General features: G+C 37.3%; 2 protein-coding genes across 4 annotated transcripts in view; both read right to left on the bottom strand.

Annotated features, from left to right (window-relative positions):
* Positions 1-3,013: 3,013 nt before the first annotated feature.
* LOC127810179 (probable membrane-associated kinase regulator 4) lies at positions 3,014-4,450 on the bottom strand. The gene has a single exon (XM_052349501.1). The coding sequence runs from the start codon at positions 4,291-4,293 to the stop codon at positions 3,199-3,201; it is 1,095 nt and encodes a 364-aa protein (XP_052205461.1). The 5' UTR covers positions 4,294-4,450; the 3' UTR covers positions 3,014-3,198.
* Positions 4,451-8,642: 4,192 nt separating this feature from the next.
* Positions 8,643-15,305, bottom strand: part of LOC127809775 (uncharacterized) — a 90,109-nt gene continuing 83,446 nt past the window's right edge. For 2 of the 3 annotated variants that reach the window (XM_052348839.1, XM_052348838.1), the window contains 7 exons: positions 10,915-11,022; positions 10,685-10,815; positions 10,410-10,476; positions 10,235-10,302; positions 10,066-10,159; positions 9,366-9,436; positions 8,643-9,262 (listed from right to left, as the gene is read on the bottom strand). In XM_052348839.1, coding sequence (XP_052204799.1) covers positions 8,893-9,262; positions 9,366-9,436; positions 10,066-10,159; positions 10,235-10,302; positions 10,410-10,476; positions 10,685-10,815; positions 10,915-11,022 — 909 coding nt within the window. In that variant the 3' untranslated portion in view covers positions 8,643-8,892. Of the gene's footprint in view, positions 9,263-9,365; positions 9,563-10,065; positions 10,160-10,234; positions 10,303-10,409; positions 10,477-10,684; positions 10,816-10,914; positions 11,023-15,305 lie in introns of those variants that run through there. The other variant, XM_052348840.1, reaches the window with a different exon arrangement.

The following is a 15,305-nucleotide window of genomic DNA, read 5'->3' on the forward strand; positions in this document are numbered from 1 at the left end:
CGACATGATTCCTTCAAATGTGAATTCTATGATGCTTCAAGCCAGTACACCATTTGTATGTATTATATGGCACAGGCTAAAATGGTCGGTTGCAACTGTCTAATTACTTGAAATACTTGGCAGTAAATTTCCATACTTTTGGAATATCCAGTTATATATGGTATATATATCTGAGTGATTTTGAGACTCTGAGATTAAGACTTGGTATGTTGATACGGTGATGACAGATTTTATCTTTTTCTGTTGGTAATTTTTAACCATCCGAATGTGTGAAATGACAACTCTACCCTTATTGAATAAAATGGCCATTTTACCCATTGGACCATATTTTTATCCCTAATCTCGGCAAAAATATTATTATTATTTACATAAAAAACTTTCCTAGTTGTAAGTTAGTAAGTACGTTGCTGTGATTATAAAAGGCAAATAAAAAACTTACCAAGAACTGGTAATGTACCATGCCATTCTATCCTATTCTACTATGCAATTGTAATTTTAACATTTCATGATGCTCCAAACAAGAATAAGAGCTTTCTAGAGAATTATATAAAACCATTTTATGAGAAAGTATCCTCAAAATCTTTGTGCCGATAAAATATTCATTGTAATGATGATAACATTAGAACTTAATTAAAACCAGTCTGTGTGATAAAATTATCAAATATGTTGTGTTGAATTTATTAATAAAATATTAAAATACATATTTTGTTGTATCTAATAATAATCTTAAAATAATACTTAAAGAGTAAATACTTTTTCGCCTCAGAAAAAAAATAATGGTCTAAATAAACCAACACTTTTGTGGTAAGCACTAATAATTATATAATAAATTATCTTGTTAGATAATTTAATACTAGATTCATTATTTTTAAAACACGAAAATAGACTGAATTAAAAATTGAGGTCGTAGTAAAATTGAAATAATGTTTACAAAATATAAATATACACTATTTTATTAAGATAATTTGGGATGATCGTTTTTGTATCACCCTTACTGCTCGTGTCTTTGATTACGTTAGGGGAGATAAATCGTAGGTTGAGCCTTTGAATCTTGCACAGAGCAAGAATCGAACTCGTAACTTACAAGATTAATACCGATATATTATTTCTCCGACCGCTTGATCTATATCATGAGAAGTTTTATTAGGATAATTTTGTGATATATATGTAAGAAGACTTATAAATTCCAAAAAAAGGACTCGAAATTGACAAAAAGGAGCTGAAATTGAATAAATTTGTCAAAACAAGACAAATGTTAATAAGAAGACAACAGAGAACTTATAGAAAGCTCTTAAATTGGCATATAGCAGAATCCATTCACTGGGATTGGGGCTGGATGTGGTTTTGTTATCTATCGTTAGAACAGTGATGTTAAGATGACAGGTGAACGTGCTAATTACGTAACAAAGCAAAATAAATTAAAAAGAATATTCCTGTAGAGATGTAAAGCCTGTCTTTTTCTTCCTTCTTTCAGGGTGGGAAAGATGGGGCTCTTGTTATATAGTTATCATCAAGCCCTAGTGCTGAGCATAATCAAACAGGGATGTTTACTGCTTTCTTTTGGCCCTAATCTTGTCAAAGATCTGGCTGACATCCTATCTTAGTTTAAGGTTCGGTGCGCCCACTTGAAATCCAAAAGTAGCTTAAAAGAAGCCATCTCAAAGGCAGTTTGTTTGCATTTGGAGAGAGTTCCATTCCCCTTGCTTTCTATTGTCTTCCTGGGAATCATTATGCTTTAAAGTGAGCCTTTCTTCCTTTTTTTTATTTCTTTCTTTTTGTTTTTTCAGATAATAATAATAATATATTTAGTTTATGGTTCATGTGTCTTTCCAGTCTTGTTAAGGGCCAGACACAGCCATCATTGTTTCTGTTCTTCCCTTTGATTAGAAGGAATATGGTGGTACTCTATCTTCACTTAAATTCTGCTACTTTATGGTTCAGCTGTAGACCATGTCGACTTATTATAGTATTATTGTCTTGAAGAATGATACTATTGTCTTGAAAAATGATACTATTACTTAATCATTATTAACTGATTGTTATTTTTTAAGTTGTGGTGGTACGAAGATAGCCACTTCATTATTATATATGATCATGCAAATATAAAATTTATTTTTTAAATGCAAAACATGCTTAGTGGGAACTTATTTTTCAAAATTGTACTAAAATTTAGGGTCATGCAAATATAAAGATTGTTGAAAATGAGAATGTTTCGGCAGTTTTCTTCATTTGGCTTCAGAAATACTGGAAAAAACAGCAAAAATACAAGATATCATAACACTAGCATTTGGATTTTTGTACTCGGGGATTCAAGCAAGGCAAATGTGAAGGTGGGGTATCCTTCACACTTGAAAAGAGGACCATCTTCAGGTTGTAAGATTGATTGGATCCTCAACATACCAAAACACCATAAAACATATATCTGTTTTTCCTTCCCTTTGCCATTCCATGAAACATGATAAGTGGTGTTGTTTGGTACACAATACTCCTCATTTTGTTATTGCTGTTATTGTCAGGAGAGGGTGGTATTTTAGAGTAATGTTAGGAGTCATGACTAATGATGGTATCATTAATTATGTGTTGTATTTTTATTAAAAGAGGTACTAGACATAAGAGATAATGGCATATAGTCTCCTTAGTCTCTTTCAATAAGAAGGTGACACATAAATGATAATACCGTTATTAATCATAACTCCTAACATTATTCAATATTTTATGTAACTCTTCCTCTCATTTTTTTTATAAAAAATTTGTTTCAACTCAAACTCAACATCTTTCGGTCACAAAAGAACAATTGTTTTTACAACTCGAACTCAACATCTTTTGGTCACAAAAGAACAATCCTAATTACTGTTACAGTAAAATAACACTTCCAGATGGATACTGGTGGCAAATGAAACAAGAAATGTCATGCAGCTACAAAAATGTCCAATAGATGGAGCTGGAAATGGGGAATAAATCTGTTCACCTCTTCCTATAATTATATATATATATATATACATATATGATGATATGTGGAAGTTGGAACCTCATAAAGTTTTAATTACACAAATCTGTTCGAGAAATTACAGCCTGCAGTCTGCAAAAGAGGTGGTTCTGAATTAATGTTGCACTGAATCAAATGATACTCAAAAAGGAATAAAAAGAACACATCTTCGTCATCATATGATTAACACAGTCAAAAAAATTCTCTCCCCCTCAGCCTCTGCAAAGTCCTGGCCTCTCTTGATCCTCATAAACTAGTCTGGAGGCTGCTGCTGACAATGAGCAGAAACCAGCCTCACTTGCAGCCTTTCTGGAATGCAAATTCTGCTGTGATCTCTTGCAATGAGCAATGGCACTCTGAATCGAGTTCTCAATGTCTTGATTCATGCTGCTGCTTCTCTTGAGAAACTGCGAGTCATACTGGGAGCAATTCGAGTTGCTGGAGCTCGAAGAGGAAGAAGACGAAGACGAAGACGAGAACGAAGAGGATGAGGAAGAGGAAGATGAAGATTTGGCCGCAGAGAGCCGCTTGATCGCCCCGGAGAAGGACCGCCGGTGGCCAGCACCAAACTTGTCCTTGTTGAAGCTGCTCCCTGCTGCTGGCATCTGAATCTGCCCAAATGGGCTCTTATTGGCATGCTTCTTGTTGTCCAGAGACTCTTTGGCCTTGGAAACGGAAAATGTTTCATCTCCTGGTTTGCTGAACAGAGACTTGAGATAAGCCCGGGATGCCTTGAGCTTGGAACCAAGCTTCCTGGTCCAGCAGGACCTTTTGGGGATAGTAATGTCGTCGTCCTCGGCAGTGGCGCCGGAGTAGTCGAAGAAGTAGTCGTCGGGGTTGAGTTCTCTACTGACCTGGCAGGACTCGGACGGAGAGATGTTGCAGGATTCGAAGGGGGTGTTGGCTAAGGGAGTGGTGAAGGTGTTGGTGGGCAATGGGGTGCTAAAACACTCCTCAAATAAGCAGCTGCTGCTATCTGTTTTGTCAATAATATGATTGTTGGAGTTTTGAAGAAGCAGCTTTTCGACCATTTGTAAACGGGGAGGGAGGTGAAGAGGGAGGAGTTTGCCTTTGTAGAAGAGTTCATCGGCAGGAGAAGTGGTGGTTTCTCTCTCGGAGTTGGAGCTTGTTGACAACATTTGGAACTCAAACTCTCTGGTGGAAGCTGATGATGAGTGGGTGAAGAACCAGTTGGAGTTGCAGTTCGAATTGGAGCTTACTTCCATGTCTATGTAGTCTTCTTCTTCATCTGAGGTGTAATCATCATATGGATGATGGGTCTGATCTCTCTCCCTCTCTGCAGCCATCACTCTCTCTCTCTCTCGCTCTCTCTCTCTCACAGAGGTTATGGCTATTTGGAGCTCTGAGAAGCTGATGAAATATGAAGAGGGAGGGGGAAGAGCTGCTTTTAAATGTATTGGTGATCCCAAGACAAGCAGAAAAGTAATCGATTTGTTGGGAGAGTTGTCAATGGAATTTCTGAAAATTCCATGAATGCTTCCAAATATAAAATTCAGGCCATTTCTTGGAAAGCTGTTAATAGTGACCCCCACGCCTCTCTATTTTCACTTCTTTCTTTTGCCTAAATTAAATTTCAGTGGCTCACATTTCTCATTGCTTCTTTTGGAATTTTCAGAAAGAGAGAGAGAGAGAGAGAGAGAGATTAGGCATTTTAAAGATATGTATGGTTATAAATTGTATAATACACTAATATTTTTTTTTATTGTGGTCAATGTCTTAAAAATCGGACTGAACTGGCTGATCAGATTGGTTTAACGAGAATCTGTGGCCTATCCAATCTAATTTGACCTAAAAAATTAAATATCTTTTAATTCGATTAAAATATGATCGGACTAGTGAATCGAGAATTGGGTTGATCTCAATTTTTTCACTCTCATCACTTATTTTTAAATTTTTAATTATTTATTAATTCTTTAATGACATATATAACATTTATATATAAAATATTAGTTAATAATAATATATAGAACACTAATATTTCAAATATATATTAAAATATATATATATATATATGACATCATTCGGTCAAATAATTTCAGTCCAATCGATCAGATCTCGTGACCTAATTAATAGGCCGATTCACTTTCCGATCCGATTTTTAAAAGATTGATTGTGGTTGAGGTTCCTTCAAGAAAGAGAACTACATATAGCAGACAGCATTTAGGCATAAAATAAGAGCTTTCTGTTATTACTACTGGGCCACCATTTTCATGCCAAATCACACACGGTAAAAAATCAGAGCAGCAGTTTTACTCTTATCTGGATCCATCAAGAAATCAATAATACTATTAGCTCCATTTTATTTTTCTTTTTCTTTCCAAATACATTCTTTTCCATGGGTACAACGTACATTTCAAGTGTGCATCCAATTGAACCATTAAGTATAACTCAACAAAGTAATACAACAATACTGCAACAAGAAGTTGGAGACAAATCTTAAGAAGACTGGCATACAACAGGAATTAGTTCTATCAAAAATGGTTTTATAAAGTCAAAAAAGAATATAACAATGTTTAACCAGAAAAAAATAAAGAAAAATTGAGTATAACGATACTAATATTTTTAGTTCTGTAAGCATATATGACTAATAATAATAACACATTAAATCTTAATTTTATCGAGTAAGGTCAGCTACATAATATTGTCTCGTCAATCATCTCTTGAGTATGTGTGTGTATATATACATAAATTTATTTATGAGAAATGAAACTTTTCTATTGTTCACGTCGGACAACATAAGATTTATCCGACACGAGCAAATTAAGAGGGGAGCGTGGGCCCATGGGATGTGGGACCCCTCAGCCTATGTTGGACAACATAACAGTGTCCTTATGAGAAATTGATAAATCCAAAACAATGAAACCAGGGAGAGGGTGGAGAATTTGTTAGTAATTGATGGTAGAATAATCCAGAAGGGGTGTTGAATTGGGATGTATAAAATTTATGGTTTTTGAAATTTGAAAGCAAGTCCTTTCTTGTTGTGGATTGAATGTAGTTTGCTAAAAATTGTGACAGGAAAATAAAGGATATCAAAGAATTTAGAATGGTCACGGTTTCTTCCAGTCCTACATCTACTACTACTACTACTCTATCAGCTTCGCTAGAAAGTTTCAATCCTCTAGTTTTTAAGAAAATTAAAATACAATGACTGATATATCAAGAGTCTTGAGTGACTCTCCTCTTCATCACTCTTACAACAATAAATGAGAAACAAGAAGTAATACAGATGATCTCATAAAGGTCAAATAATACAAACACATAGCTCACTCAAAAAATGAATGAAGTCATTCAATAAAGGCTGTCTTTAATGTTCTTGGTGTATACAGATGATGCCATTCTGAGTATTAACGGTTTACATATAGACCGACTGACGATTTTGCCTTTGATTCTGAATGCAAGCTTTAAAACCATCAAATAATTTTGTTCATACTGACAAAATAAGCGGTGGTTTCTTCAGCAGCAAAATGTGCTTTCAAATATTTAAAGCAAACACACAAAAAGTGTCTTGCACCAATACAGTTTTTAAGTTATGGAAAACAGTTCATACCCATCCCTGTTTTCCATATTCAAGTTCGAATCCAACCCATTTCTCAAAAACCAGGTTTTCTGCTCTCTCTCTCTCTCTCTCTCTCTCTGTTTATATATATATATATATATATATATCTTTAAGTTTGAGAGCAATACAATGGGAAATTAAGGTTAAACAGAAAAGGAGGTGGTGATTGGAATAGAATAATAGGAAAATGCTATAGCTACTCCTTGAGTTATCTCTTGAGCTACCAAATATGTATTGCCAAAAATATCTTTGGATTAATGTGATGAGGTGAGGCGATGAGGCAAAATGAGGTGCATAACTAAACATTTTTCATCCAAGGCAGTGAAATGGTGAGGTGATAAGGCATAAGGAATATTTGTATTATTTAATATGCATTTAGTAACCCAAAGGGTAGCCCAAAGGATGCCCCTAGCATGGTCCTGGAATAATAATAGTGGTTTTGGGAGCAAAAGAAACACTTTACACTTGACTTGGTTTTACGGCGACCTCTTTTACTGGATTTCTGGGTTTATTTTTTTACTTTATCCGACTACTTGTTTAAGATTCCCCACCCCCCAACGCCTTTTTCCCTTGTTTTCTTCCCATAAAATCCACTCTGCTCCTCACCTTTCAGCTCCATCTTTATACACACACACACACACACATATGCTCTCTCGCGCGTACACGTGTGTCCATCTACCGAGAGATTTGGCGACCCGACATGTCATGGTCCTCATGGGCGCCAAGTGTTGCGTTGATGATGCAAGAGATGGCTGTGCAGCTCGAGGCTTTTGTCACCATCTGTAAAACTAGAATAATTTGAATTCATGGTGGACGACTACTAGGCCTCAAGGAGGAGGTTTTGGTAATGAATCAATCTCACAATTTTATTTTATTCTTATGAAGATGGGCTACTATATTTGAGTCCTTAAAAGGATGTAGTACACCATCCCTATCGTTTGGCTAATGCGTGCGTGCAGAATTATGCTTGATGCTTGAATACAACTTGATTTTTGTTTTCTTAATAATTATCTTTACTCAAAATGTTATTCTCGCTTAAGCCAAGATAATAAAGCCATTGGTGACCACTTTAATCCATATCATTTGAGAATCGAGACCCTTAAAATTGCATTCCAGCATTACTGCGATATCATTTCACTATTATTATTTATAATGATCTCAGACAGCACAGCTAATAATACTGATTAGTTATGTTTTTGACACGAGGACGTAGAGGTTGATTAACAAATAGAAAAGATCCCTAAAATTAAGCGATCAAGTAGTTACTCCATATACAACTTCAAATTCTAGTCCAGAAAACAACAGTTTCAATTGCTAAACGAAAAAAGTACAGAGCAAATGGCAGCCATAGATGTACCTATCTGAATGACCCACCAGACCAGAAAATCAGGACACCATTGTTTGCTGAATGGTTAAAGTAGCAACAAGTAGAGGCTATCTGATTCAGACTACGGGGCTATGCTGCCGGGTATCCCACCAGCATCACAGAAAGTAGAACAATGCTTGTGGTGAAGCAAGAACTCTTTGCAGGGTCCATTTCATTTCATAAGCTGGCATTTGATTCTGAAGGACGTTGTGGTGGAGGGCCTCCCTCCCACCATCTTGTGTGCCCCTTGTGTTGAAAGCATGTTAGCCCCTGCACAATGATGATACCCAACAAAAAGATTAAGCAAATTTCAACTTCTATATCAGGAAACTTTCCTATCCGTGAATAAACAAAACAAAGATCAGGAGCCCACCTGCTTTTCCTGGCTACGCCATTCCTTTGTGAGTTGGTTCGACAGGTCCCCATCAACATCATCAAGTGGCCTTCCCCACCTACATCCATTCTTCTCAAAGAGTTCCTTTCGGAAGAAGATCAACTGTTCAACCATTTTTTTGAATTGCTTCTCAGAAAAAGATGTTTTGTCTCTAGATTTTCAATCACCCATGGCTAAGTCGCCAAATTTGGCGCCAACATGTGACCAAGTTGATTCAACTCTTATTGTTTTAAGAAATTCATATGGAAGTCGTTAAGATGGTCATTGCAGATGAGCAGCATTACACATCCAAAAATCATAATTTGCAGTAACAAACAAGTTAAAAAGATCATATTTTACATTTCACCGCAGTTGTACAAGGGTTATATGAACTGAAGTTACATCATACAAGTTGGATAGTTTCCACAAGACATAACTGTTACCCAGTATGACAAAGACCTGCAGGGAAAATGCAGCTTATATGTCTTCAGATGGCAGCGCCCTTTATCTTTTTCCATATTTTTATTTATACATATTACAAAGATTGCCATTTCCAGCAGCCCTATGGTCTCATCTATTTTTGCTCCTTGTCAAGTCAGGCCATCAGATCTCAACTCCCTTTCAAGCTCATCAAATTCCCAGTCACCAACCTCTTCTGCTGAGAAATCTACACTAACCTTCCCAAATTCAGATTCCAGCTTCGCCAGTTCTGCTTCAGGATCAAGCACCTGCTCAGCCTCAAATTGATGTTGCCCAGAGTGGGCATCATTAATTGCTTTCGGTACCTTTGCTTCTTGTAAAGGACGGTGCAAAGGGTTGTCTGGTAGTGCCCCGTGAGGAGTGTCTGTGTCTACCTCCAAAGGGTTCTCCATTTCTAGATCTGGTCTCTCAATGATATCAAAGTCTTGTCTTAGTTTTTCAATATTATCGAACAGCTCTTTGACCCTAACTTCATCTTTCCTGGACAAGGGATCAAGCAATTATTTTTCAGGACTTTGTATGTGACACTAAATAGTATGTTCTGCCATGAAAGAAATAAGCAAACAACACAAGCGCAGATCACCTTGAAATCTTCCCTTGCCGAGTGTAGAACTGTGCTTTCATCTTATCTACTACACTGAAAGTGGTTATAATCTGTTAAGAAGAAACATAAACACTGCCGCTGGTAAGTGATTGATAATGCCTTTTTTCTTTATTCTTTGAACCCCAAGAACTCCATAAAAGGCGAACCCAAGGCATGAAGCTCCTGCATTGCGGGCTCTGGGAAAGGGTCATGATAATTATTTACAAACAGAAAAATACTGAAAAATTACGGACAAAATTAGTACTAGGAACATTTAGTATCTAAAGGATGTTAATGTAAGATTGGGAAAATTGCAAGGTGAGAGAGAGAGAGAGAACTCGTGGCAAAGAAAAATAAGACAAACTTTAAAAGACATTAGTAGAGTTAAAGCAAGAAAAACCTTCACAAGGAAGATAATTCAGAAAATGCTCCCAAAGGAAGATGTGCTTGTGGAAATAAAACATATTCCTAATTTGAAGGCAGCACAAATTTGTAAAGATAATAGCAATGTTTGAGGAATCCAAAACCTAGAATGCAGATGGTATTGGTCTGTATAAAAATTATGATCTTCCAAGTATAACAAGAAGGAAAAAAGAAAGCAAAATTTTGTATACAATAAAGGAGAAGATTTTTCTAGTAAAACTGGAGAGTATAATTTTATTCGAGTAACAATGAATAAATAATGGGATTAAAACTCTACCTTTGCTTCATAGTTCAGATATTCCTCCTCAAGATTTTTCCTTGGGTCTAGTTCTTTGAGACCTTTATTATCCACTCCAGATGTCATTCCTGACCTGTCCAATACCACAATGAACTTGAGAAATGTGGTTAAAGGGGGTGAGAATCATCCATCTGAGAAATTTCATTACCCTTCTCTCAAATTCCTCAAGTTATCCACAAAATTCCCAATCCGATCAATGGAAGGCTTCAATTCTTTCTGGGAAATACATACAAGTTTAAGAATGGAAGAGAAAATTAATCTTGATTCATAGCACCACACATAGTTAACGAGCAAAACTATTCTAAGGAATTTAACAGATATACCTCATAAGCAGAGAGGAGATTTGTGACCAGGTTCACATAACAGCCTTCATGTTTCTCCAATTCGTCACTTCACAAGTGCAAATCATTGATTAGTAAAAGTAAAAGCCTATGATATTTCAGTCATGAGGCATATCAACAGGACAGGGTTAATTAGGAACGCCAGGGACAATTCTATACAATAATTTATCCGTCCAAACCCTTGCAATTAAGAAATGCTTTCAGCGTGGGAGTGAAGTGTATGATGAGAATGAGAAACTATGAGTTCATTTACATACTTGACCTGCCTCTCCTTTGTCTCTTTATAGGAGCACTGGAGAACCCATGTATCTTCTAAGAAGTTGATCCAAGTTTTCAGAACATCTGCTTCTACCCTACTAGCAGACATTGATCTCAACAGCTCATCCTCCTGCGCATTTTAATGAGGAATGATATAATGGCAATTCAACATGTGACCAAACATGCAGGATACTAAACATTTTACTGAAAGAAGCTCAGAGAGAAATACCTTTTCTTTCAAGTGCGCAATAATCTGATCATTAGCTTCATAAAACTGGTCCCTCTCTTCCCTGGCATTGTGGAGATGTGCTTGAGCAGCAGACAACGAGATATTGACCTACAGCAGACATCCTGTTACAAATGTTCTAGAAATGGAAGAAGCACAGATAGAAGCAGATATCAAGTACAAAATAAAGGCAGCAAACAACCAAAAACCATTATTTTTGTTGAGGTATAAAGTGAGGGTATTGTAGTAATTTACGTATAAACCATAGCACTTATAAATGTGTATTATACGTCAGTAATACAATATAATAGTCTGACTTTAACATGGTATTAGAGTCCAATCTTCAGACCTATCAGCACTGTCCTCAGCATGTGGACTCACCTGCTATGCCAGTAGTAGATAGACCAATGAACAACCCACTGATTCCTCCTCCATGCTGGTTGTTCTTTCCCCCTCTGGTTTGTCTCCCTAATTCATGATCTTGATTTGCCTATGGCTCTTCATAAAGGTACTCGTCAGGTGTTATTAATTGTTACTCTGCCATAGCTACACCAGGTTACTTCATCTAAACCATTATATTGGGAATATTTGGAAATAAATTATTTGTTTACTGGTGAAACATAATATCTTTTGCTTATGATCTAACACATGCAGGTGACCAGCAGGATGCCTAAGGATGGACTCAGGATTGGGGGACTAATAGTGGACCATTAGAACTACCTTGTTACCTTATTGGTTTGTTTCTTTATTGATCTATCATGTAATGATGAGACTCCAAAGATTTTATATAAGTTAATATTGGTTCTTCAGGTTCTAAGCAGGAAGATTATTGGATGTTTGGGGAGGTTTATATGGAGCAACTTCTTCATTTTTTTGCTTAGGGCAAATCAGGGATGGTGTGTTGCCTTTAAAAATCTTTATATGGCCTCAAATAGTCTCCTTGAGCAAGTGGGGAGCACCCATGCAGGCTGACCTGACCTGGATCCATGGGCCTGACAAATGAGGCACTAATCCACAAGCAATAATGTGTTTATCACAGAATTCAATTAAACTGAAATCATAGAGATGATTTAGATTTAATTTGAATTATCATGGATGTGGATGAACTTGATATAATTGGATTAATTCCAATTTGAAAGATAAATTGTTTTTCAATTAGATTTGGAATTATAGAGGCAGTTGGAGACTTCTCTTTTAAAAGAGAGTTAAGGGTGCCATAAAAAGAGTGAGAAACACAATAAACGAGAGGTTTCTAATATGAGTTTTTGTGGAAAATCAGGAATGATTCGGCTGTCAACATTACCGAATCATCAGCTGTCTCATTTGTTCCTTGTTACTAAATATAGCTTAGTCTATTAGGAAATAGAATATACATAACCGTAATTAGCAGTAATTAGTTAGTTTCCTACTCCTGTTGTTTACTATTACTGTATAGATTTGTTATTTATGTAGATTCCTAATCTAGGAATAGACTACATGTATATAAATGGATGTACACGTAATAAGATATACAAACTCATTCCCTTACACATATATTCTCTCTCGAGTGTTATCTTTTAATTACTCGGCTAATCTAATTCTTACTCAAGTAAACCTTCTTGTTAGTCAGCTAATCTCATCCTTAGCTGACTCATCCTTAAACCCTAAACTCTAATCTCATCCTTGCTTGAGCAAGTCTCACATCCTTACTTGAGTAAGCCTACTAGCTGATTAATTTTCCATTGGAGTGTCAACTGGTTTGCAATTCACCATACCAGTTTCTTCTAAGATGTCTAGTGCATACTTTCTTTGAGAAATTGAGATACCATCTCCTGAATGAGCAACTTCAATACCCAAGAAATACTGAAGTCGACCTAAGTCTTTGGTCTAAAAGTGCTGATGTAGATGTTCCCCCAGCTTCTTTATTCCAACCTGATCACTCCCTGTGATAACGATGTAATCTACATAAACCACAAGGTAGATACATAAGGAAGAAGAATGGCGATAGAAAACCGAATGATCAACCTCACTTCGAGTGAGACCAAAGGCTTGAACCACAGTGCTAAACGTGCTAAACCACGCCTGTGGAGATTGTTTCAAACCATAGAGAGACTTCCTGAATTTGTAGACTACATTGGACTCCCCCTGAGAACCAAAACCAGGTGGTTGCTTCATATATACCTCTTTTTGCAAATCACCATGAAGAAAGGCATTTTTAATATCAAGCTGATAGAGTGGCTAATGACGCGTAGCAGCTAGAGAGAGAGAGAGGCGAACAAAGACCATTTTTGCAACATGAGAGAAAGTATCGCTGTAATCCAGCCCATAATTCTATGTAAAGTCTTTGGCAACCAAGCGGGCCTTAAGACGTTCCACCTGGCCATCAGGACCCACTTTGGGTGTGAATACCCAACGACAACCAACGGGAGTCTTTTCTGGTGGTAAAGATACCAAACCCCAAGTACCATTTGAATGTAAGGCGTCAATCTCATCTAACATAGCCTGGCGCCAACTAGGATGGGATAGAGCTTCACCTGTGGTTGTAGGAATAGAAACAGAGGAAAGACTTGAAACAAAGGCATTATAAGAAGGAGACAAACGGTCATAGCATAAAAAGTTATAAATAGGATGGGGATTACGAGTAGACCGTGTACCTTTGCGAAGACCAACGGGGAGATTGTCAGGCTCAGGATCCGGGGCAGGAGGGACAACAGACGGAGAGAGCGAGTCAGGAGAGTCCTGGGCTGAAGGAATGCTGGCACTGATAGTGGGATGAGGACGATGGTGATAGGTAAGAAGTGGAGGAGCCGTGGTAGGTGGACTAGAAAACAGTAAGGTGGGCACCACAGAGGAGACAGACGGATCCAAGGAGGACAGCGAAAGAAAAGAAAAAGGAACGGGCAAAATCTGGTGAAAACTCTGTGAATCAGGATGAGTAACTGAAAAAAAGGACTGATGTTCAAAGAATGTGACATCAGCAGATAAAAAATAGCGATTCAGCTTAGGAGAGTAACACTTATAGCCTTTTTGCAACCGAGAATAGCCAAGGAAGATACACTTGAGAGATTTTGCAGTAAGCTTTTCCTGTCCAGGTGAAAAAGAATGCACAAAACAGATACATCCGAAAACACGAAGAGGAACAAAATAAAGTGGCTGAGTAGGGAACAAAAGGGAATGAGGAATTTGCTCCTGTAACGCTGAGGATGGCATGTGATTGATGAGATAACATGCAGTTAGAATAGCATCGCCCCAAAATTTGGTGGGAAGATTGGCATGTAAAATGAGCATCCGTGCAGTCTCAATAAGATGGCGATTCTTACACTCAGCAATACCATTTTATTGAGGTGTGTAAGGATAAGAGGATTGATGCAAGATGCCATTAGAAGTCATAAAGCTAGTAAATGGAGAATGCAAGATGCCATTAGAAGTCATAAAGGTAGTAAATAGAGAAGAAAAATACTCAGGGGTATTATCACTACGTAAAGCACGTATACAAACTCCAAACTGTGTTTTTATTTCAACAGTAAATGTTTGAAAAATAGAAAACAATTCGGACTAACTCTTCATAAGAAACAACCAAGTGCAATGAGAGAAGTCATCAATGAAAGTAACGAAATATGAAAAACCAAGAATAGAATGGACGCAGCTGGGCCCCCATACATCAGAGTGCACAAGGGAAAAGGGAGCCTAAGCCCTATTATTGACCCGACGAGAAAAAGAAGGACGAGCATGTTTACAATGCTAACACGACTCACAATTAAATATGGCAATGACGACAAACTAGGAACTAATTTCTTCAATTTGGAGAGGCTGGGATGACCGAGACGATAATGGAGAAGATCTGGGGAAGCGGCACTAGTGTAAGCTACCGGTGAACTAGGCACAACAAGATGATAGTGACCCTGTGACTCACGCTCGATGCCAATCGTCTGCCCCATACCCTGGTCTTGAACACAAACAGAGGTAGGAATAAAGAGAACAGAACAGTTAAGGGTTTTGGTGATTTTAAAAGGACTATTAGGGAACATATAAAATAGAATTTAATGAGAAAGAAGAGGTGGGTGTGATTTGGCCGATCCCTTTAACTGCAGTTTTGGTACCATCAGTCAAGGTAACAGTAGATAAAGTATCAGAATAGGTAAGTGAGGAGAAAAGAAGCTCATTATCACATATATGGTTAGTGACGCCAGAATCTATAATCCAAAAACTAACAGATGAGCCTTGAGTAATACAAGCAACGGGATTACCAAGATGAGACGGCTATGTGGCCTGGAACTTCAAGAAGGCATCATACTCAGCTGCAGACATAGGTACCAATTGTGAACCTGGTGGAGATTGAGTAAGACTAGAATCACTTTGAAATACATGGACTGCACTAGTAGATGATGCAGATGGAGCAGCTGGTCGACCATGTT

This window comes from Diospyros lotus, chromosome 9 (assembly GCF_014633365.1).
Source record: "Diospyros lotus cultivar Yz01 chromosome 9, ASM1463336v1, whole genome shotgun sequence".
Taxonomy (NCBI): domain Eukaryota; kingdom Viridiplantae; phylum Streptophyta; class Magnoliopsida; order Ericales; family Ebenaceae; genus Diospyros; species Diospyros lotus.

Excerpts from the sequence above, each read along its gene's own strand:
- LOC127810179 (XM_052349501.1), bottom strand. The coding sequence starts at position 4,293 with ATGGCTGCAGAGAGGGAGAGAGATCAGACCCATCATCCATATGATGAT.